We start from the raw sequence: 25,484 nt of genomic DNA, 5'->3' as shown, positions 1-25,484 counted from the left end.
TCAGTAAAGAAAGGGAAATAGGCTAGGAACATATGTAAATTTTGGAGACTTTTATATATTTTGACCTGGTGAGTCATTAGTAGCCCACTGCACATTGATCTACACCCCTATGAAATCCAGTGATGCCTGGTATTGCTTAGGCCATGTAAAACAGCTAAGGATTTGGCTCATTATCCTGTTTAAGTCACTTCTATGATAATGTCTCCTGTTTTGTCATCCACTTACGCTGAGCACCTTCCTTAAATCTCAGGTGAAATCCACAGGACACTTCGTACAAACATGTGCTTCGAATAATTGACTGTCTGGTTTAGCTGCTAAATTTAAAGCAAGCCAGGGCTGTGGCACTGTATATTTTGTTGGATATATTTTCTGGCTTTGTGGGGTGTTGGCTGCATGATCTGATAAAAACTGAGGCTAAATGAACTCTACAATTTGTATTCCTACAGCCACAAGTTTATTGGCTTGTTTTTTTTTTCTTCTTTGGCTCTGTCTGTAAGGTTCATTACTTACAGTTACTGCAGAATCAATTTGAAATGGCCAAAATCAGTGATGGAATTTATAGCACAATAAATGTACTGCCATACAAGTGCTGTTACACATGAAAGGGCCTCAGAATATTCTTTTCAGCAATCCTTCTACATAGAAGAGTGTTCTGTTTTTATCAATTTAACAGAATCATCACAGGCATATTCTGAGAGGTGTAATCCTGACAGCTACACAGCAGATTTTCTCTGAGGCAGATATTTTTACAGGAAAACAATATTATTGATAAAATCTTAGCATATCAGAACACAGAAAAGAAACGGAACACATCTTTTTCATTCTCCACATCAGGCATTTGCAGTTCCATTTCATCCTCCCCCCCCGCCCCCGAACCAGAAAGAGTTTATGAAGAAAGCATTCTCACCCTCCTTGAGATATATATTAATTAGTTATCGGTTTAGCAACGCTGAAATCTAGAGTAAGAGCACATGGTGGGCACTATGGTATGTGGAAAATGTGGAGGGCACTTGAAGCCAAAACATAAAGTATAGCATCAGTAGTTGCCTGTTTATGAAGATTTACATTTCTACTTAGTCTATTTTTCTTTCCAAGTGTCTCTATTATAGACATCTCATATTTTACACCATTTTGAAGCACAGAAAGTTTTAACTTTAGCATGATGCATTGTGAAAAAAATACAGAAAAGACAGATGGCAGGCTGTCCTCCCCAAAACTCAATTTCATAATATGCATGTGATTGCTAATAGGCAGGCACTAAAAAACAATTTTCCTTGACGGAGAAGGGCTGATAAATTGTCAACATAAACTTTGTCTGTGGTTGCTCCAGTGATCTAAAGCTCTTCTGTGAGTTTTGTACCATCAAAGTCTGCATCTTACAACCATATCAAAATTTATGAATGCATATGACTATGAAGTGACTGAAAACAACCCATAATGCATGTTTGTGTATTGTGAATCAGCTCCTTGCTTCCTCAGGAAAAACTGTGTCCAGTGCCCCATTCCTAGCCCTGGGCATGTGAGTGTGGGAGAGCCAGCCTGGGTTCAGTGATGCCCTGTGAGCTAATTAAAACAGGGCTCTGCATTTAGGTATCTCCTAAACACAGTGCTAGGTCTAGTGGTGGACTTACCTAACCAACATAGTGTTTGTAACCATACAACAATGTGAAGGATCACAGGAACTGAAAGCAGTTGATTAGTTAGGAAAAAAAGATACATTTCTGAGCACTTGAGCAGGGAGAAACAAATGAAAAGGCTAATAAGGTAATGATTTTCAAGAAAAGAAGTGTTTATCTAATATTTCAGAGAAAAAACATGCCTGGACCTTCCAAAATATGTCAAAAGTGAAAGGGCTCATTGAGTTCACATGAGATAAAATTAAGCATTCAGTTCACGCATGCATAAATTCTTGGGGAAAATGCCCAAACTATTTGTACATAGAATGAGACCCATTTACGTTGAAAGTGCAGAGTTCATTTCAGATTTAAACATTTCACTGTATCTGGTAACTACTAATTTTGATTTTTTAAAGGCTTGGAACTATTAAATATTTGCACGCCTGTAAGAATTCAGATCTTATTTCTGAGAATAACTGAGAAGCAGTAACTCAACAGCAGATGAGCTGTGACTGCTCTGTTACAAACATATTTGCCTGGAACAAAATAACATGATGACCCACCACATATTTAATTGCAAAAGTTTCTTAAGTTTGATTGTGAAAAGACTATGAAACATTTTGATCAGGCTCTCCTTGTTATACAGAGGAGACACTACTTGCAAGTATGTGACCAGTTCTGTAAAGTGAAGCCATGGGAAGAATCCATATTTCTTGAACTTTCTTTTAATTAGAGCAATACTGTCAATTTTAAAGGCACTGAACTTGCATCCTGTTGCTCTAATTGTTTGCAATCTATATTACTCTTCATATGTCCCCTAAATTAAAAAAAAAAGAACAGCAGTAGACCAAGAATAGATCTCAACTTTAGGAAATATTGCCAAACTTAGTCAGATACACTCTTTTCCAAGTATACTTTGATAGAGTCACTAATGTGCTATATTGTTTGGTTTAGGATGGAAAAATATACAAAGACTAGAATTATAACTGAATAATTCTGTACAAAGGAAAGAGGAATGGGAGGTTCTAATGTGCTATAACAAACAGAAGTGGAAAACATATTGTTTAGAATTGATGAAACAGACCTTGGCTGTGTCCTTTTAATAGCAAGCAATTCACACAGCAATGTGCACAAGAGTTCAGAGAGAATAAAATACCTATTCATAAAAAGTGAAATAAAACTTGTAACCCTCTTCAGGGTAACCTCTTCAGAGCTCAGACCTCTTTATGCAATCTGTATGGATTCCCAGGGAAGGCTCCAATATGAAGTTCGTAAGAAAATTACCTCTTCTTGTAATACACCTAGTATTTTCATTTGTTTGGGGTCTTTTGCATGAATTTTAAATAATGGAGAAAATTAAGATAATTGTGCTTTCCCAAGCTTATTCTCAGACACCGTTAACTTTCCTTTAAGCAGGCACAAAATTCTTGGTTCTAAGGAGGGACAGCCAAAAAATATAGCAGTAACAATTAAAATTTCTTATTTCATACTGGTTATAGATGCATTAAGGTATATAAGCTCCAGGGTCAGTATAAGCCCTGCTCAGCTTTCTTTAAAAGCATTGGGAGTAATAAAGACTTCCATTTTATCTTCAGTGAAATAATACTGCTGAAATATCACCTCATTTTTGATGTCAGCAGTGATTTCTTTTTACCTCCATGATGTCAAATGGGAATTATTATTATTAGAACGATGGCTTCCTAATGATGCTGTAAAAAGGAGAAACTGAAACTCTTCTCACCAAACATCTATATTCTGCCTTCTCCATAGGGTAAAGCAGATGGTCTCAACCAAACACCACTCTTCAGCTAGTATCAGTGCATTAAACAGACAAATCAAGAGGCATGCTTAAACATTTAGAAAGAGAAGCATAATGGCTTCTTTGATTATCTAGTGGTGTATATGCACTCTGGACAATAGAGAAAAAGGACATTTATACTATAGGAACTCTTTCTGGGAAACGTGGCCTGAAAGACTCATGTTCTAGGAGGTAAAAACAGCAAATCAGTGTCCAGATCACTATCCAGAAGTCATTGCAGCAGGTTAAGGCAACAGCTACAGGGAATGAAAGGCTCATGTGATGCTCCATGTTCGATTACTGGCTTCATGTGTGGCATACTGGTGATGGACACATCACTGAAATGCTCTGTGCCTTTGTTCTCCCATTCCGTCAAATGAGCAGGTACAGAGGAACCTTGCTTCATATGACAGCAAATTATACTAAAAAATGTGGCTTTTGAGTAAATGATGGGCCTTGAACCTTATGCAATCACCTATTTGTGTAGAAAGTCAGTGAAGAGCAGCTGCAAAGTGGTACTATCTGCGTGAGCGAATGGGGCATTTTGATTTGCTAATACTTTCACTTTGGTCCAAATATAAAGAGCTACCGTGCATAATGATTCCCTACCATTTTTACATGTGCTTATTACATGTATTGCTTCACACTAGTTGATAAAGCTTGGAGGTCTTTAGGGTGGAGAAATCTATGGTGGATATGAAAAAATATTAATCAAATTGAAAAAAAAAAAGTCTCTACATAAAGTTTGTTTGTTTTGAAATAAGAAAGGCAAAGTCTGCAAGGAGCCAAGTCAGCTGCCGGCCCAGGAGGTAAATGCCACCAGCCCTGCTCCTCTTCCACAGCAAGGTGGCAGGAACAGCAGCCTCAGGGAGCTCCCCTGGGCTAAATCCAAGGGGCAGGAAAATGTGTTTTTCTGCTGGTACATTGCTTCTTTTTCTTTCTGAGGAAAAGGATTTTGGAGTAGCTCTTCTACAGCCAGCGGTAGCCCAATTGAGAGCAGGAGTTCATCTTTTTCTGGGTTTTCTGTAAACGTTCCGCTAAACTTCACACTATCTGATCTGAGTACTTCTTTATTTGCTATTTCATTTTGCCTATTCAGGGCAACCATCAAAACAAAGGAAGTACCAGCCTGAGAAAATGAAGTGTGATGTGCTGGAACACAGAGATGATTTGACAATATTCATGTGCTAGGAAGAAAGGCTGAGGATGAAGTACAGCATGTAATCACAGCTGGCTCTGACACAAACAGCCATTGTTATCTTTGGCAAGTTACTTGATCTCTTGGTATGTCAGCACTTTCCGGCCTCAGAGGAGGGTCGCAAAAGTACATTCATTAATATAAATGACATGGTAAGCAACAGGAAAAAGCCAGTAAAACATAATGCTTTGCGCAGGTAAGAACCTGCACAAAAGGTAAAAGAAACTTTAAAAACCATGTGGGAATTATAGGTTAAAAGATAAATGAGAAGTAAAGATGCTTTTCCAAGTTCATGATGAAATGAAATCATAATTCAGTGTTTATCTCATTGTTGCGCAATGCAAATAAATTAATGCAGTTATTATATCACTAAGAAGATATGATGAGTAGGGAGCAGGAAAAAAAGGAGCTTTTAAAAGGATTCAGCTTTAAGAGGACAAAGAAACAGCCTGATCCTTATGAATTGTGGGCAGCTAACATTTCAGCATATATTGAATACAAGAATTAATGATGAAGGAAAAATTACAGGGAAGTCATTCATAATGACAATATTTAAATAGTGTTTTAAATGTTTCCAGCTGTTTGTAAAAGATTTTCTCTACTGTTTTTTAAATTTCAAAGAACATGTGATTGTAAAAATTTATTAATGAGATCCAACTTGTGTAGCTGGTATGTAAAATGTGCTGTACAACCTTAGCTATTCAAGGGAACATGCATGGTGGCCTTTCCTTTGTGGAGTGAATGTGGAGACAGGCGATAACCCACAGCTTTACCTCCTTGAGTGCAACAACTATGCTTTTTCCTGCTGTCTGCGCTACTTACACATCAATGATACATTCAAAAGGAACTTCTGCTTGCCCACTAATACAACCTGTGACAGATCACAGTGTAATGAAAGTAATGTCTGAGTGTAGGTTCCACATTTGTGGAACAACTTTATTCCTAGAAGATATTTGTGTTTAGAATTTTCATGCAATTCTTCAAGAAAATATTTATTTGCAGAGGCAACAGTGAAAAATACTCTCTTGCAAAAATGTGGTCTTCTCCCTCTAGTTAACCCATCACAGTTCTACAAAAGCTAAATACACATACGTGTTTGCATAAGAGGTCAGGATTATACCCTTACGACTATCAATTCAAGACATATTTTCTATTCTACAGCTATTGATTTCATGTTACCAGATCAAGACAATGTGCAACAATGAGAAACACAATGAGAAACAAGTTTTCTTAAATGCAAAATTCACTGAAATGCAAGTTTAAGAACCTTCCATTCAGTTTCATCTTAGTTCTGAATTTCATTGACTGTTTCACACTCAATAAAGTTTTACCAGTGGAAAGATGATACTGCTTCTGCACGTATCTGCTGAAGAGCAGGAAGATGTACTCATCTACATTGGCTTAATATTAGTTACATTTTTTCAATGTATGAGCTTATTGTCTTTTCTAAGCATACTTTGGACAAAACCTTTGAACTGTTGGAAGTGGTAGAGATAATTAAAAAAGATGCATTTGCACAGCTAATACAATGTTTACATTGTGAAAAGGAGGTGGGCCAAAATATCCACTGGCAGCAGTTACAAAACAGCCAAGCGGAGCAGAGATGTTGGCAGCAGCATCTGTCTGTCCTACAGCAAATTCTGGCTGGTGATTCTTCACAGGGCACTGTGTGATTTTCTGTGCTCCTACATAAGGCATATTCCCAATCACTAACAATAAGCAGTGGCAGACAACATTGGCAGATAACTTAAGAAAACTCTGTGGACAGAAGACCTCTCTTTTTCAGTAGGCATTCCCACCTGGGAGCACAATACCTTTCTCCCAGCATGTAACAGGAGGTATTTTCTGGTTCCCACTCTGGTGAGATCTCATTGTTCTCATCCCACTCCCTGATCTCTGTTTATTAACACTGCAATGGGTCTCACACTGCGCTATTAGTTCACACATCTAGATAACTAGGGCTGCTTATGAAAGTGCAACAAATATTTCGTATCTCTATGACTCAATAAAACTTGGTTCTTGAAAGAACACCAGATTTGGCTTGGAGCTGATCTCTGTCCATTCTGAAAATTTTATTATGTATCAGAGTAAATCTTGATCTCATAGTTTTCTTTCATTGACATAGCCACTGACTTTTAAGAAAGGTAGCTTCAGAATTATACTGCCTAAAGATCAGAATCAAAGGCAATTGCTGCTAATTTGGTGATAATATTATCTTTTTATATCACTTATTCTTTGATAACAGCATTTATGAAAATAGAACATCTCCCAGAAAGTAATCTGTGTTTGCTCAATTTTATGTTTTCTTCCCTTTCAGAGTCCAGGTTGTGCTTTCCCATTTATACAGTTTGGAACACAGTGCAGCAACATTGCAACTCTGAAGCCATATGAGCATTTAAGATGATATTTGAGGAGAAACACCTCCTGATACAGGTGTCAGCAATATTACAGCTGCAGTTGTCATGAGGAACGATCAAAGCTTGAATCTTTCTTTTAAAGAAGACTGCTATTAAAATGGCCTTTTGTAATACTAACTGGTTAGTTTCATTAGTGCTACTGCAATAATGAATGCCTAACACATATACATGTCTCCAGATGGTAGAACAGTGCTATAAAACGCGTTTAAAAGATGCTCAGCCCTGAAAATGGTTTTTGAGAAGGTGGAGTAAGTAGCTGCTGAACACTCTTAAAAAATTGGTTAATGTATTTAGATGCTGAGTGTGAACCAAGCTTTTCCAGACAGCTCTCCTAATAGAATCTCACAGCTCTATAGCAAGGCATAAAATGAACTCTAGTCTTCTTAATCCTGTTGCAGACCATCTTTTCTTGAACCGTATCTTTATATCTACAAGCAGATACTTCATAAGACTCAGATTGGCCCATTAGTATTTTGTTCCTTTATAAGTAATGCTGCATCTTTACTAGCTAAGAGACTTCCTTTTGACTAAAAGGTCATCGATTTACATGGGTGAATTCTCGATCATTTCTTTCTCTCTGACAAATTACCTTTAAGTCTTCCCAGTGCTGAAAAGTCTGGGGAATGCATGTGCTGACATTTAGAAAACTCTTCACATAATGCTTCCTGATGTTGGTTTCTTATTCCTTCTTCACTCAATTAAGGAGGTGTGGCAGTAGCCATGTGACGAAATACTAAATTCTGCAGTTTTCTTTCTTCCTACAGAGAAAGGTCAGCATACCTTTCTGGGACAGAGTAAAATGCTTGACAGAAAAGGTTTCAAGGGCAGAAAATATTAGAAAAGGAGAAAAGAATTTAGGCCAAGCTGGAAAGTGGGATATGTGAATTCCCACAGGCTGAGGAGAGAATTAAATCTGACTCTAACATAGCCCACATCCAAGAAATGTACTAATAATTAGACTATTATGCAAAAAAACAGCTGCCTTCTCTTTCTTCCTCCTTCTTATTCCCCAGAAATGGAAGGTGGTCTTCTGCTGTGTTCTTAACAAGACCATGATATATTGGGTCCTTAAAGTGATTTTGGAATAGGGACATCTTGTTTCTGAATTCCAGGTGAATCTTTCACTTAGGTGGGAAACAATCATTTCAATTTTGGATTGAATCAAGAGAATGTTATCACAAGGCAAGTGCAATGGTATCATTTTGTCTCTCTAACAGAGTATTCTGGGCAAAGAATTCTAACCATGATTTTAAATGCAAAATCTGAGAGCACAGTCTCAGAAAATGTTTAATTTTAAACAAGTTGGTAGAAAGACACCATTGCACAAAACAAAAAGATAAATTCATGTAGACTACAAAGACTAATTTGTGAAAACACTTTTAGAGAATTTTAAATATTATTTAAAATATTTTGATATACAGCAACTGATGTGTGAGGCATAGCTACCCAAATTTGAATCCTCCATAGCTGCAATGCAGACATTAGATGTGCAACTAAACATCAAAATTTCTAAACTAAACTTCCTAAATCAAATTTTTTATATAGCAATTTACTTATTTTTATGCAGTATGTCCACTAGTACTTCTGATTATGCTGTTAGGTTTAACAGTCCTCTGTGATTTAACAAATAATGAAGATAACTTTGCTCCCTTCATTGCAATTTGGCCAGTTTGTTTAAGCTTGCTTACTTTCCACAATTCTCTTGCATGTGAAGAACACCAGAGAGAAAACCCGGTGTAAATACCTGCTCTTGACATTGATAAGAGCTGTGATTCTGTAAAGCAGCACTGTAGGGCTTACACTCTATCCAGTGCTAACACTTCTGTGCCATATTAAAGGACTTCAGAACTCCTGAAAGTGATATACAAATAGCTGAAACAAAGTCCATTTCATTCATCTCCAAAGACTATGTATGTGCTTTTCCATAATCCCAAGGCACTTTACAAAGCCAGCAAGGCCTCACTTCAAGGCAGAAGTATTGGAGTAACCTAGCAAATATTTCTTTTCTCAATACTACGGGCTCAGAAGTCTAAGGTTGTAAGTAAGATTTTGTGTAGCACGATAGCTGCTATATTTACTTCCAGTCGCTGAAGAGTCTGCAGTAGACTCATTGCCTTGTGACCTCAGTGACTTTGATGTTTTAATGACAGGGAAACTGTTTCTTGTTGACACTGAATGGGCCAAAGCAGGCATCTAGGTAGCACAGCAAATAGAAAGTACCACTCCAAGTAGGAAGGTACAGCCTGAAGGATCTTTAAGATGCCCTTAACTCTGCTGATGGATCTCCAAGAAGGTTATTGCCAGCTTCTTGGGAGATGAAGAGGCAACAGATGTTGGTTATACCAAATTCAGAGATTGCCACAGTGACAGTAAAAGTACAAGGGCATCTCCTCATGTTTGCTTATCCACCTCTGTAATAGCTTATCATGAGAGGGCTACTCCATAAAACAGTAGAGGAATATGTATGGATATACACTAACACATCTGATGAGCTGATGAACTGGAACCTACTGGCAACTACGGGCTCTGATTATGTTCAATGCTTTGACTAATTCTTCATGCCATTAATTATGCTTTGTTCAAGAGACCAGTATCAGGCCCTTTAGGTTTGAACAAAGAAAATCCTAGCACAATCTGACATGAAAGTAAACGTGACAAAACAATAATAGGATACTACAGGGTAGTAGGAAATATATCACTGGACTTGAACAAAGTAGTTTTCAATTAAAATTAGCTTTGACATGTCTGAGAAAGTAGGACAATAGAAACATCGAAGGTGGGATAACTGTTGAGTGGACAGAATCGTGACCCTCAAATGGAGGAAAACAAATGGAAAAGGACATAAAATGGAGATAACAAAAATCCAAATGAAATACAAAACTATCTTTTATTGATAAAAAAATGAAAAAAGGAAGATGTGATACATTTTCAGCAGAGAAAAACAGTAAGTCTCTGCATCATGTATCTTAGACAACAGCTGTAATGGTAATGCATTCTGAGTTTTGCAGTGAATGGAATTATAATTTTTTTCTTTTTATTTGTTTTCAATGTTTTTTATCAGCTGACTACATTTTATTTTACTTTTTTTTAAGATTGTACATTTACTCACTGAAAACTGAATACTTCCCTAGCACTGTATGTAAACTCTTTTCCTACAAGCTCTGAGCCTAAGAATATTATGAATAGGGAAAATCAGATTCAAGGAGGGTGCTGGGAAACAATGAAAGGGAAGGAGAGAGGTAGGATTAATCGTGTAACCACCTTCCCATTTCAGACTTTTAAGGTAATATCATTCATGGAAAAAAGGCCATTACCTCCATCTTTAGGTATAATTCAGAACTAATTAAATCAGTCCAGGAAGGGACTATAAACACGGTTCATCTCATGTCAGAACGGTCAGGAACAGGATCTCTTTGAGGTATACATACGTGTAAGTCTATCAGTGTGGGTTTTGTTCCAACATTTCTTTTGACAGAAAATTAGTCCTGACTAGATCAACCCAAATGATTAATCAATCTCATTCTCTGACTGTTTTCAATTTTATGTGATTTTCCTGAGGCAGGGATCACTCATTCTGAAAATTGGCTAAGCATCCTGTGGACCACCTCAATCATTTGCTATCTAAAGAAACCATTCATCAGCAGTCCGCAAAGCAGGGAAAATACGGAGATGTGGTTCTGAGCTCAGTAAGAGTCTGGAACAAGACACAACCACTTCACAAAGATGAAAAATTTTGTCACTGCTGGAGGATTGAATGCTCGGGGGGCTGAGTACCTTCGACAGAGCTAAAACCTGACTCACAAAAGATACACAGTTCCCAGCACACTGCTCCTGATGAATGTTTGTATGCTGATTCAGGAGGGTTACCCACCCACAATGACATAAGAGCTGAAGGGAAGCTGCCAGGAGCCCTTACTTTTTGCAGAGGGAAAGTTCAGTGCTCTGTTGTATTCTGAAGGTGTGAGACAGCGGCTCCTGAGTCAGCTCCACCAAGATTTCCTGCAGGAACTCTGCTGCACATGACCCCAGCTGGCACACTGTTTCCTGAGTAAGTACTGGAGGTCTTCCAGGGACCTCTGACGCAGAACTTAGCCAGCTATTCCCATGAGCTTTGTCAATATTATGTAACTATTCTTCCCTTTGATAGTTTCTTATAGCTGTACATCTATAAGGCTCATGGATCTTTTCTAATTTTAATAAAATATATACCTGAACAAAGTCAAGAAACCTTAAGTTTGTTCTGGCACTGGACTTTTAGAAATCAATGAATAAATTGGTACCATTCCTAAAAGCGTGAATGACATTCACTATAGCAGTTGAGTTTTATTATGCTTGTCTAATACACCAACTGAGAATGATGTTTAAACAAAGCAGTTCCTAACATTTGGTTAAAAAGACATTCACGTGATCCAACTCTTCTAAAATGAATACACAATTTTTCTGGGGCTTACTGAGGCTGTGGATAATTATCCTTCCATAGAACATAGAGTGCCAATAACCGTGCTTTTGAAAAACTGTCAAAGTACAATTCATGTGGCTGGACACAGCTGAATTCAGCCGAACACTGTCAGTTACAAAATCTTCGAAAACATCAAAAAGCAGAGGAACTACGCCTCTATATTTACACCTGCCTAGGACTCGCACACTGTTTATGCCATTTTACTCATGCTGACTTGCTGATGCCTCATGGAAAAATTTGGAAAAAACCCAACGTTTTATTTACAGACAGTTTTGGCAACTATCATACTTTTTCTTTTTATCCATTCTTTGTGTCTAGGAAAAGCTGGCTAGAAAACGATATCTGATCTTTCAAAATTCATTCTGCTCTACCTGTGACATCTCAGTTATGGTCTTCAGTGTTTCCATGAGGCATCAGCAGGTCTAAAAGAGAAATGAAATTGTATTTATATGATAGACATTACTGTGTCTTTCTTTTGACTAAAGGGTCTACTGTGAATTTCAAAAACTGTATTGTAATGAGTAAAAAACCCACCTTGTGAAGCCAGCCCATTCTAGATGTGTCCTATTCTGGTGCTGGACTAACATTAGATTGCCAGGAGTCCAAGAAGAGAGAATGACAAAGTCACGCACATGTCTTCCCTTTGTTCTCACCTACATCTGGCAAAAAACGTCAGACTACAAAATCCACGATGAATTACCTATTTTTTCCTATTACTATTGCAGCAAAAATACCTAGCAAAACAAATTCTCTGCCGATCTAACTTCGGCCGAGCCTGGATGGACCGTGCCTAATCATGAAAATTAGTATACCTTCAATGACCTGCCCATTCATTCATTCGTTCATTCGCCTTCCTCCTCCTGAGACTGCCAGTACGCTTCCTGGTCTTGACAGCTTCTGAGACTTGTAAACCAGTCAGCATGAACAAGTATTGAGTGCATTCTTTCAGGTGTTGATAATTAAGCAGTACACAGACCAAAACTTGTGGTGCCTTAAGAAACCACTGATTTGGACCTAAACTTCCATTAGCGACTACTTTAATCATCTTGACCCAGAAACCATCCAACAGAAGGACTCCCAGTCATTTGCTTGCAAAGAAGACGTTTCTACCAGATTTTTACTGCTCAGGTAGACTACCTCGATGCTATATTCACAGAGAATTTTTTGGGAAAAGTGACTTGGGGAATTTTACTTCAAAGCTCCTCTAAATCTTCCTCTGAAAACTGAAAAAAATGCTTGTGAAAGTTTTTAAATGAACATTGACAGGCAAGTTCTTTAAATACACACACATTCTCAGACTTACTTTCTTGCACCACCCTTTTATCTTGTATAATACTTAATGGATGACATATTTCATTCTACAAGTTGACAATGTTAAAAATGTGCTATTCCTTCTAGTTTTAGTATACTGCAAAGCCACTGATAGCTACAGGCACTATGAGCGATATATGACTCAAGAAAAATGAGATTACTGCTGATAAGGAACAAGAGACTTTCATATCTTAAAAGAGTCTGAAATCCAGCAAATATGATCCCCAGCAGCAGATGCCCCTCAGACAGACAATGAAAGAAAAATGGTGGAAAAGTACTCGTTGTGGCTTGTTGTTTCCTTCAGCCAGAACGGCAGTGAAATTAAATAGGTCTAGCATACTGTCTGCATGAAGAAATCCTACCTCTCTGGGAAAAGCATAACCAAAGACGACTAACGGTCTAACAACATGAGCAGTAATTTTCCACTATGGGAAAAGTGATGTTACTGTGACTCACCTTCTTCAGTAAAATATACCTTTACTCTGAAAGTGTTGCTCTTTTGAAGGCTATCATGCTGTTATCATCAGTGTTTATTGTAATAATGATCAATTTAATGGAGGTGTAGTATCAAAGCCAAACCTCAGGCTGTAAACATTGTATTAATGATTCTTTAACAAAAGGAATGAAACATATGCAAATGTGAAATAGCTCCTTTCTCTGTCTATTAATGTGTCCTGGAACATGAATGAACATAATTTAAAGATGTCAATATTTCATGCTACAGTGCAACCCTTACCTTATATCCCGACGATTTGATGTGCACTCCTCGCTTGGTCAGCGTAGATTTCATTCGGATGAAAAAAGAGCGCTCTAGAGTGTTGTCAGTGGTTAGTAAACTGGGGCTTGTAGATTCCACTAGGGAATAGAAAAAATACATATACACATAATTTAGATTTTATACATCCCCTCTAAGCTATTTTTCAGGTGCAATCCTTGAACTCACTAAAAATAAATGACTGATGGATGCTAAGAGTGTTGTAATCAATTTACCTCGTTTAGAAAATGTTTACTTAGCAAAAAAAATTTGAAAAATATATGTATACTCAGTAAGTCTCATTTTCAAGTTATTTTTCCCATAGAATTTTTAACAGAGATTTGTCTCATTAACTCTTTCTTGCACAATGCTGTTACAACTGGAGTTATTTTTGTTAGGGTATGGCATTGTTTTAAAAACTGGGGAGTTCTTCAGTATTTTGTGAAAGGCAAAGTCTCACTGAGGAAGCAATTCTGTATGCTGAAAGAGGCTGCAAATTCTGCAGACTTTTATTCCCTAGTCTCCACTCCTCGCTTGCAGTGACACCTAGGGTGAGTCACTGCTGGTTTTGAGTGCCTTGGTTTCCCCGTTACTGAGAGTTAATTATTATCAATAAAGATCTGAGCAGCCTGAAGGCAAAAATGCTCAAGCAAATGACAGATATTACTATTATTATTGTCATCATCATTGTTAATTATTGGTGATGAATTGGTCACTAATGAAATGTATTTGTAGTCCAATTGAAGAGATATTTCCTGCTTGAAACTATAGCTCTCACCTCTGCTTCTCACTCCATCAACTGCAACCACTTAAAATAGTAAATAAATACTCTTAGTATAAACCATGCTGAAATAGTGGGTACAACCCTAGTCAGCACTGAGATATTCTTTACGCAACTTTTATTATTGCTATTTTTAGCCCTGATAACCAACCTCTCCCCAAAATATTGTTCACGGGAAAATTCTGGAGTAGCTTACAATAAGCAAGCATTATTGGAGATTAACTAACTTTCAGTTTCAATGAGTAATTAACACTGAATAAAAAAGTTATTTTGAAATTATTCTGCTACTGTTTTGGAGAACCGACCAAACTACTAGTAGAAAGTATTCAAGTATTTAAAAAGCATTTGTTATGCAGTCAACAGAAACACAAAAACTTGTTTGTGAGCTAAGGATTATATTGAATTGTCCTTGATTTAATGTGGTCACGTTGTCTTGTGTTTGTGACATTTCAACTCTATTGTGATGAAATAACTGACAACAGTGCCCCTTTCTTTAGTGTCTCTCTCAAGATTTTTTTTGTTTTAGAGAGCATGAATTCGATGTCATTTTAAATGTACAGCTCTTTATCACTCGAGGGAAAAGCAGAGCCATGTTATATTTAGTACTTTCATTTCTTCTGATTAAATATGAATTACTATGAAATTTTTCTCATCATCTAACACGCCATAATACGCCAACAGCTTTTTAATACACTATATAAGCACAAACTTCTGCTCTAAGAGTTTAATTTGCCCCTCTAATCCAATCACATCAACCTTATTTCTCTTATCAGAGATTCCCATTTTGAATTAAATGAGCTCATTAGTTTTAATCAAAAGCAGAGAGATCAAAACTTAAACGTAAATGCTTTAGATCAGAACTGTCAGTCAGCCGTGCAGTTCTATTTTACTAAAACACAAGATCAGAGACCCTTAGAACCAATTTTTTCTCGTAAGGGATGCCAAGAGCTTGAAGATGCTATATCCTTTTTTTTTTTTGCTCCCAAGGACAGATTATACATTTAAGGTTAGACTTAATTTAGAGTATTCTTTTTCATCCTGGTGGAAATGGGAAAGTATGCCATTCTGCTGTTGTCTCTTTCACATTTATTGGTGCTGGTCCTTGGAGACCTGAACAAATGTGAAGCCATCACAATCCATGCAACAAACCTGTCCTCAAAAAATTCAGCTCTGTTCAGCAATATTGTCTAAGAAATAAAACTCTGAAAGCAAAGGTATGTGTTTCAGGGTACCGGATAGTGGAACCCTGAAACAGCAACCGGGGTTACTGGGATAGCAGCAATAGTGGTATGACAAGGATTATAATTAATTATTATTTTTATTGTACAGTACTCTACAGTGCAGTAGTTAAAGAGTACATTAAGAAACCACAGCATGGGTGCTTCCTGCTGTGTGAAGAAACGCTAAAATCAGCTTAACAAGTGTAGTTGTTGTAGTCCGGCACATTATGCTCTAGCACAGGCAATAAGTACAATATGTCCTCATGTGTTCTAATGGTAATTACTTAAACACACAGAAGTAATGTTAATTAAACACACAATATCTCACGCTCAAAAAATGATCAGGCTGTAATACAGATGTACTCTTCCCAAGCAACTGAAATTAAAATTTCTCTTTCATAGACAGTTTTATGAAAGAAAGGAAAACATCTGACATGTAGTACAGTGTACTTGGCATTGACATTTTTTGGGCTCATGCCACCTTATATCATAAGCTTAACATTATTTTGCTGTTACTATAATATGTACAAACCTACACATCTCTGTAAGTGAATGTTATAAAATGCATATAATTTATCCAACAGACTGGAACAGTGTCTGTCATATAAATATGTATTCTGAAGTGTTTGATTTTCTTTAACAAAAAGTACCTGAGAGTGTATGCGTGAGATGGGATTAGTTACCTAAAAGTCCAGAACAGCTTATGAACAGCTTTCTGAATTTCTCTCAGGAGAGAACCATTACCGCTGATAGTACGAATCTGCATTCAGAGTTGCACGCACCCACGGTAGATACTGTAACAATGCTAACGGGGATTATGCATGCAGGATTTTAAAAATAGGATGTGTACAGAACGCATCCACCGATGTCAGTGAGATTTGCACAGGAATATATGGAATATGGTCCATTATGAGTTCTCAGGAGTTGATTTTAAATGCCTATCACTCAGCCTTTTCAAATTTTTTCCAATTATGTCAAAGGGAGCTAGCAATCTAAGGAACATCAGAATGAAACTCTGCAGCAATTCATTTTTTCAAGAGGATTTTTTTTTTAAATTTGTAATCTTAGACCTTTAAAAAGGCTTGAAATAAGCAAGGTCCCCTTTGCTTGATACTGTAGTAACTAAAGATGTCTTTTACACTGAAAAATAGTGCTCCTGGGCTGAATTTACTGAGTCTAAATCTACTGTTGAGTTATAAACCTCTAAAACTGTGAGTTTAGAATGCTAATAATATGATAAAAGTCAGTGCTCACTGCGTGTGAATGAAAGCACTATACACTGTCAGGCTTAGAAGTATAAAAAGTAAGTCCGGATTGTCTTTGCAAAACAGATAACTGTGTACTCTGTTGGGAAAGCACTCGCCTTTGTGTGTCCTTAAATATCTTCGGCAGATACTGCTAAAGGAATCAGCCTCTTCCCTTTCCACTCCCAAAGCTGCTAATGCAGGATGAGATTTCTGGGCACAAGGAATGCACTGTCCATTTCAAAGGGCATGAAGCTGCAACCCACTGTACCCGTACGAAAGCATCATAAATGTTAAAACGTTAACTAAGAGCCACAGAGGCAAATGAGGAGATAGTATGAACTAGTGGCCAGTTCCCAAAATTATTTAGTTATCTCCTCCTAAGCATTTCTTTGTGAACAAGCCTTGTAGTTCTGATCCTTCAATGGGCTTTGCCTTGGGAATAATCTTGGGCCCAGACCCCACAGACCAGTCGTGCACTGCTTAACTTTACCTGTTGGAAGAATTCTGATGTTAGTGGAATGTGTACTGATAAACGTACATGTAACTGGAGGACTGAGGTCCGTGGCTCTGATCCTGCAGTGATCTGCAGATGTACCCTGCATCTGTGTGCAGCCCGACTACCTTAATGCTATCGAGCAAAACAATGTAAAACAATGCAAATAATTGCTATTACAGAGCAATAGCGCAAGTATTATCCCTATGACTGATTCACAAGCACATTCAAATTCAGAAAAACAATTTGTCCCCCAGGAAAAAAGAAGTTCCAAATTTGATTTATGTCTTAAATAACGAAATGCTGCCAAAGCAGCCTGAATAAATATTCACCAACATGCATTAAAAATAATTGAGAGGAGAAAAATGCATTTTTGTATGCCAACCAGATAAAAGATAGGCTTCTCATTTTTAGGAGGACCAGAAGCTACAGAGGGAAAACCAAACACCAACAAAGAATTTGAGGGGGTTGGTGGGAAAAAATCTTACGGTTTAACATACAGGAAATTCTGGATTTGGTAGCATTTCAGGAAGTTTTCACCTGGCTTTCATTTCTCCTCCTTGAAAACAGGTGTCTATACAGCTTTTAAGAGACATTCTCAAACACCAACTATACAGCTCTTAGAAGAGAAACAAAGAGAACATACAAAATAGTAAGAAAAAGGGAGCTCTCTTCTCATGTTCTCTTCTACACTTGCAAACCTCTTCCCACATTTTCTTGAAGTCTTACAACCCTTTGCATAGACAACTGAGAATCATTATGTTCAGATGAATAACTAGGTAATATAAATCTATCATTTTCAGTTGGACTAGATGCATCTTTGTAAATGTTTCTATTTCTTCTGTGCAGTTTATTGTCTGTAACCAGGCATTAAAAAACTTTCTAGGAAAATTTAACCTTGAGTAGTTAACTGTCCTGTTTTTCCTCATATTATTGCCTCTTAAAGTGTGTTTTTAATCAGAAAAATGACTCTCAAAAAAGCACTGTTGCCAGGGTAATCCTCTCTCAGTAGCTTACAGATCCAATTTGATCATTTTACAAGCTAAAAGAGAGATTTGTCTTACTACTAACCCAGCAAACACAATTCAAAAGCTTCAAATTAAGACAATTTATTTCCAATAAGTGCAAGTTACTATGAAATTATACTTAGCACTTGTGCAAATGCATAGTTTTCCGTGAAGTGGGTTCAGTCTGATTGCAGGCTGAACATGGGCAAGTACTGGAAGCTAAAGCTTGGCCTAGGAAGGTGCTGAAGATTCTTGGACTCTTTGGATGAACCACTTAGGCATATTTATGCACACGGGCAGCCTGCCTGGAGATCAGCCGATGAGCACAGAGCTTGCAATTTCTATAGGTGCTCTCTTGGTCTCGCTGGTGCGCTCAGTATCTTGCAAAATCAAGGACCATCTGAACTATTTAGTTAACATTGTGGGTGGCAAAGAAGAGCCTAGTTCATTCTTCCAAGGCAACACTATTTTTAAAAGGAGCTGTAGGAATAATATTTTTTCTGTAAGCTGTCCCAGTTATAAACAGGAACTTGAATTCCTGAATAACCAGATTTGGATCTGAAATTCATGGTACTTGTATCTAACTTGGTAAGACTCCTAAAATTTCTGTTTTGTTATTTACTAAACAGCTGAAGAAGTTAAGAATTGGACCCCAGGATTTTGGTGACTTAGTTCCCTTCTTTCCTTTACACGGGGGGAATAATGCTGGGTTCTGGCCAAGGCCTCACTGTAAAGGGGAAGGCTCAGGGCAGCTCTTCCAAAAGAAATGGAAAGAAGGATGACTTCCTCTGAGGAATTTATTGCTAGGTAATGCTTTCAGACAAGATATTAAACTGTTCTTTCTTGTCACTCTACCTCCAAGATGAAGACAATTCACTTTTCATGACCTATAAGCCTATTAGAAACTCAAAGACATAAAAACTTTAAACCCTATCAGACTTCTGTTGAAAGCTGGTTCTTTTTAATGTTGGTTTCTTTTTTTTTTCTCTCATCCCTGCAGATCCAACAACTGAAGAGATGGGCTAGCATCTCAGATTGTTTCAGGTGGGTTGCCATTATATAAAATCCTTAATTTTTTACAACTAATTTGACATTGAAGCCTTACATATATATTTATTTCACATTTTTTCATAATATTTAAATAATTATATATTATATATATTTTTACATACAGAGATATGATTATTTTTATAATCAAAATCTGTAATTACTAGGCTATGGTGCACATGATGGTGCACACTGTTAAGCATAGATGTTCGAAACTGGGAGAACAAGCGACTAACTCAGATATATACAGCATATCTTTTTAACGTGATAAAAGTATGTGCATTCAGGCAAAAGTCAAGTCAGTGAAGTAGCAGTGAATTTAGATACAACAGCCAGAAAAGTGGGAAACTTGTTTAATATCTGATCTGCCTTATACACTGTGGATTTACAAGAACTTGGATATTATACAGGAATCTGTTGACTTGAACTGTTTGGCCACAACACAGTGTAGTTAATATTTTTAATTTGCATAGTTAATCCTGACTTAGCGATTTGTTGAAAATTTCCTCCAAGGGAAGTAGTGAAAACCCATGCTTAACTATATAAAATTTAATGGGACAAACTATTAGAAATGCATTAAGAACAGTTCCTTCATTTCAGGGATGAATTCTAAGTGACCGAAGGCTTAATTCAGTTGCCCACACGTAGGTCTACAGCCTTCTTGTGAGCTGCCCCACAGTGTCTGAGATGTGTACAGGAATGGCAGTTTCAGACAGGACGTCCAGAAGACCCAAGTCTTTCTGGAGCAGCTGATGGATGCCAGGTGTGTCTCAAGTAGCACACGTTCCCTATCTTTGGGAAACTTAAGCCACTAGAGCCTGGTCCTGTTTAACTAAGTAGGAATACTATGAAAAGACTTGGATCAAGTTCCTGATTATTATTTCATAATATCTAGCATCCTGTGTGGCCCGTTGCTTAGGGCTTTGGTTGCACATGCCAGCCTTCAGTCTGGTGTATGTGATTACACCAGTTTTGAAATGTGCTCGTGTTATTCCCCAAAATACACCAGACTTAATATTAACCACAGGCAAAAGTAAGCCAGAATTCTCTAAAGGAGCTTAATGCTGTTTTACCAATGGGTAAGCAAAACTGTGCACGCAATTACTGGCAAAATAAGTTATAGTTTCCCATAACTACCATACATATACAAACAACACAACTTTAACGTGCAAACTTTATTTGTCTGTGATTGTTAATGCTCAGTTTGCAGGTTTTACAAATGCAAACACTACTATGTGCATTGTAGTATTTTGGGCACATGCAAGACTGCATCTGCAGAGCAATAAGCCATGCTTTGAAAAGTTATCCTGTAGTGCTACAAATAATGAGTTTACCCTGTTTTTTAATCCAGACTAGGCCCATGTACTGGCTGTAGTTATGTAGGACAAACTAAAGTACAAACTCATTGACAGGCTTTCCCTATTATTACACAGAGAAATTTTTGAATGTTCTATTATCCCTGTGGAACCAAAGTAATCTGAACTACTCTTTATTGGACTAGGAAGTATTACTTTATTTAATGCCTCTCAAAGCTTCCTTTCTTCTTCTTCTGCTTCTGCGCCTCCTTCTATTTCTTCTTCTAGTCTAGAAACACGTCTTATCAGGCTATTAATTCCCAACATATGCAATTTACTTCCCATGTAAACTTTATCCCACAGAATTCTTTATATATCTGGTAAAATACAGAATGAGGTAGGTGCCAGGATAGACCTATAAATAAAGTGTTGCCAGGATGAAGCTATGAATAAGATTTTTGTTACTCCTATAATGTTGAAAGACAGATTTTACAACAAATTTTGGTAGGTCAGTGATCTATGAAATACACAGAGCTTTTTTGCCTGTTTGAAAACAACATAATAAAGATTTGCTGTTAACAGAACTAATCATGGTAGGAAACTTTAACTCTGAAAAAGCCTTTGGAAATGTTACAGTCTATTGGGCTTCAATCCATTATCTAAACACTCGCAAATGTATCCACATTCATCCAATAGACCGGAACAACTCTCAAAGAGCTGTTATGGTCTAGTGAGTGAGTGGTACATAAACCATACTGCATATGAAGCTCAAACTTGCTTCTACGTTTTTACATTGAAAGTTAATTTATTTTAAGCAAGGGAATAAAGAATCTGACCTGACCTGTCATCTTGGTTTCATGTGAGGTCAGCAACACTTATAAATTTTCAAGGTTCAGTGAGAGTCCCAAAGAAAATTAGCACAGTGGTATCGTTTCCTTACTGTTTACTTGCGTTGCGGCAATTCTGGTAAAGTTTGAAACAGAATACATCCAATGGCTAGGAAAGGTCCTGACGTTAGGAGGGCACAGGATCACACGTAATAGCACATCTGTCCTCAGTTAGGGAATGGATACGGAGGAAAGAAACTGGGAAATGAGGAAACAGCAAAGGAAAAAAAGGACCCTGACTAGTTTTAAGGGTAAAAATTTCACTGAATTTCCTGAGAGCTTTATGGGCCTGTGAGGAATACAGGACTACACCCTAAATCTCCTTTGAGATGTGGCTGGTTTCCACAACTTAAATGATCGTTATCCTTACTGAGCAACTTATAAACAATTTTGAGCATTTTGTTTCAGCACAAAACTGCCTTAAATGCTGCTGCTGTTCCCCCTCTTTCATGCCCTAGAAGGATCAGCTGAAGGTATTTTTTCTCTCTTGCTACTTTTCTGCTTTTGCCTAGTAACTTGTGAATCATTAACTGACACTCCAGAGCATAGCTGTGAAAATAACTGTGGTTCAGAGCTGCCAATAATGGCCCACTAAAGTTCCTTCCCAGCACATGGCATAAAACAACCCCCAACAAACATTAAAAAGTCCCTTCTGATGTTGCCTAACACTGCCAGCCTGCTTGGGCTTAAAAAGCACAATAAAGAGGTTGCTTCCCAGATTTTCATATGCCAAATGGGAGGTGCTTTTTGGTGAAGCTTTTCCCTGAGGGAAAGAAGAGCAGCCGAGTTACCTCATGCTGCTTAGTCGATGTTTGGACGATCCCACTCCGGGGAAACAACAAGTGTCAAAGTCAAGCTGCTGCTAGTGGATGTTCCTGTACTCAGCAACTAAGCAGTAGGAAAGTTCAAGAGAAAAAACGGAGTATCATAAAGATAGTCTTTGAGAGCAGATGACATCCAGCAAAAGCTATTATGCAGCAGCCTGCGTATGCCAAGGAACAAACAGTATGAATGCAAAAAGTGAGTGTTTTAAATCTTAGTGGAATACCCCCATAAATATAGCCACTTGAGGAATCTATTTCTTCAGAAAATACCTTTTGTGCTGCTGGGATATTTGGGGGATTCTATTTTCAATACCTGTGTTCTGGATCTAGTGGAGCAATGCTTTTATCACGACTATAAAATGGTTACGAGCCAATTCCTCATATAAAACAGTCAGTAACAGTGGGGCTTTTTTATGACAAACATGATGTCAGACAAAGGGCATCGGGACTTAGTCTTTGTACTACAATACAAAATAACAATACATAAACACCTTTGTGAAAGCAGCTTGAAACCCCATGTTTTCTATTAAAAAGTCATGTTCAATCTTCACTGTTGATAGAACAGAATAGCTAACACAGAGAACATTGTATATCAGAAAGGTCAATAGTTATTATGAGCTACAAATATATTTTTTTCCATCCTTCAGGCTGTTTAGCGCATATCACAGCATGAGCAGCTGTCTTCTTTAATGCTTTTAAAATTAGAATCCCAAAGAGGAAGAAAAAATTACATTTGCAATGATTGCTCTTTGCTTTTGTAAGTTTACTTTAATACACTATTTTATATACATGAATCTTCCATGCAGCCTAACCAAGGGGCAGTAACTGGTTGCTAGTATCTACTGGATTGCTACATCAATGTGTATAGAATCCTGCCAAAAAATCACTTTGCACAAATTGTGTAACCTTGCTGAATAACCTTTCTAGAAAAGTACGCAGCTACCGGGCATACGTTTAAACCAAGCAAGCATACATGTGCAAACACAGACTGATCATTACTAATGGCGAACGCTCACTGGTTTAGCACCAATAAACATAGAGGACCATCTGACCTACCCCTTTCTGTTCACACACTGAAAATGGAAAAAAAGGGTGGTAAGACCGTGGCATCATTTGACCTCTTATTTTTTTCAAATACGGCAAGTATCTGGGTTCATCTTTACTAACAGTGAACAACTACTTAAAACTGCAAACGGGTTTCCATTCTGTTCTTTGGATTTCAGTCATATGGGCTCTACCAAACTGTTCCCTTTTCCAGGTTTGAACCTTATCTGGATGTGTATTGGTGTGTCAAATGCAAACTGGTATTTTATAAATATTTTGAAGTATGGAAGGCAAGAAATAATTTTCTTTATAAAACAGCTTTTTAGCTAATTTGGAATAATTCAATAATAAAAAAAAGAGTTGGAGTTAAAAGCCATATGTTGCCAAGGGAAAATGGATATAATTGGTGAGAAGAACGTTTTCCCCATGGGGTTTAATGTTTGGCTCACAGATAACTTCATTACTGGACAGTGGCAATAGGTATGGTGCTAAGCATCATGACAATATGCAGATTCTTTGGGGGATATAGGGAAATGCTGCAGATTTTGCAGGATGTGTAGAAAGTCCTGGTCTAATGTACCTTAGGAACTACTTTCTCCAGCTGCATGGCTTCACAGTTCAGAAGACAGTCAAGCAACACTTTTAAAATGTCAGAAAACATAATTTCATATACTCAGACAGAATCTACTTATCCATGTCAAAAAACAGCGTGACTAATACTGTTATTTTTAAAGAAAAAGAATAATGGGAAAAATTAAGCAATAGAGGCCTTCCCATCCCTTGCCCCAAACAAGTAACACTTAAAAATATCCTGTGAATAGAACTACTACTTAATCATGACAATACTTATGTCCTCAGCACTGTGCATCCAAGTTCATTTGAGAATGCTATTAACGTTTCCATCATCACAAGATTCGCTGTGCAACTGTCCCCTCTCATCTGTCGTGCAGAAACTCCCTGACCTGGTCCAGGCTAGGCAGAACCAGGCAGGCTGCTAATCCTGCTGCTGCTGAGGAACTTGCTAGCACGGCTGGCACGGCAGGGAGCTGATGCTATTGGGATGTACGGCTCGGTTGGTAGCGCTTCCAGCAGCAGCCTTCACCTCCAACACTCACGTTCCTGGCTGCAGAAGGGGTAAGAAGCCCAACTACCCAGGTTTCTCTATAGCTTTGTCCCTTATTAGTACCAGTTCCTTGTTCCCGTTACAGTATTTTCTCCTCAGGGTAGCATATTAAATTAAAATAGGGCAACAATATTCCTAAGATACACCGAGAGAGCTCTTATACGGATAAGTTAGCATTTATAGATTTCTTTGCTTATGCAGAATTTACAAAAAAGCCTAAAATAATGACAAGCACTATGCCATTGAAATTCAAAGACAGTTGAGAAGAGGTAGCTCCAAAAATGACAGACCCGAGGCTGCTGTAAACAAATACCTAACAGCAGCTGCAGTGGGCTGCAGCCATGCATTATTCTTAGGAAACAACTCACTCAAATTATTTGGTGAAAACAAATGTCAAATGAACTGGACATCTTACTTTTATTATATTTTTCCCCTTTATTTATTTATTTTGCACTGTGGAGTTAAGAAGGTTTTTGACAGACACAATCAGAATCTGTCATATCACACAGGAAACAGCATTTTAAAAATCAGCCCACAGTGCAGGTATTTTGGCAGATTTATCACAAGGCTTGAATGGTAAACACTTAACAGAAGGAATTCTGTTTATTTGCTTTATTTTAACAATGGGAACAATGACTTCTTTTTCCCATAATGCTCCTTCAATTCAAGCTTTAAGCCAAATAAAGCCAAAACCAAGATAATAGGAATAAGATGATCAATAATAATTGCTCTTCCTTTTGTTAGCCCATTTTTCTACCTCCAGTGTTTGCAAACTGAGTAACTTGGAGAATGGTCATTTAGACACAGGCAGAATACGGTATGATTGGTGAAATTTCCCTGGTACAGTATTTCCTGAGTTTTTCTGAGTTCAAATTTTTCTACATTGTATTTTCACAACTCTGGAGCTTGCACTGTTTCTTTTTCCTCCAAGTCTGAAGATCACCCCACGGATTAACAAATGAC

General features: G+C 37.6%; 1 protein-coding gene across 4 annotated transcripts in view; it reads right to left on the bottom strand.

The window, feature by feature from the left end:
- NPAS3 (neuronal PAS domain protein 3) overlaps nt 1-25,484 on the bottom strand; it is a 629,144-nt gene that overhangs the window by 47,241 nt on the left and 556,419 nt on the right. For all 4 annotated transcript variants that reach the window (XM_075503122.1, XM_075503124.1, XM_075503123.1 and 1 more), the window contains one exon: nt 13,536-13,654. In XM_075503122.1, coding sequence (XP_075359237.1) covers nt 13,536-13,654 — 119 coding nt within the window. The remainder of the gene's footprint in view (nt 1-13,535; nt 13,655-25,484) is intronic.

This window comes from Mycteria americana, chromosome 5 (genome assembly GCF_035582795.1).
Source record: "Mycteria americana isolate JAX WOST 10 ecotype Jacksonville Zoo and Gardens chromosome 5, USCA_MyAme_1.0, whole genome shotgun sequence".
In the NCBI taxonomy this organism is placed as follows: Eukaryota; Metazoa; Chordata; class Aves; order Ciconiiformes; family Ciconiidae; genus Mycteria; species Mycteria americana.
The sequence above is the reverse complement of the archived record's forward strand: the minus strand, read 5'-3'. Positions and strand labels throughout refer to the sequence as shown.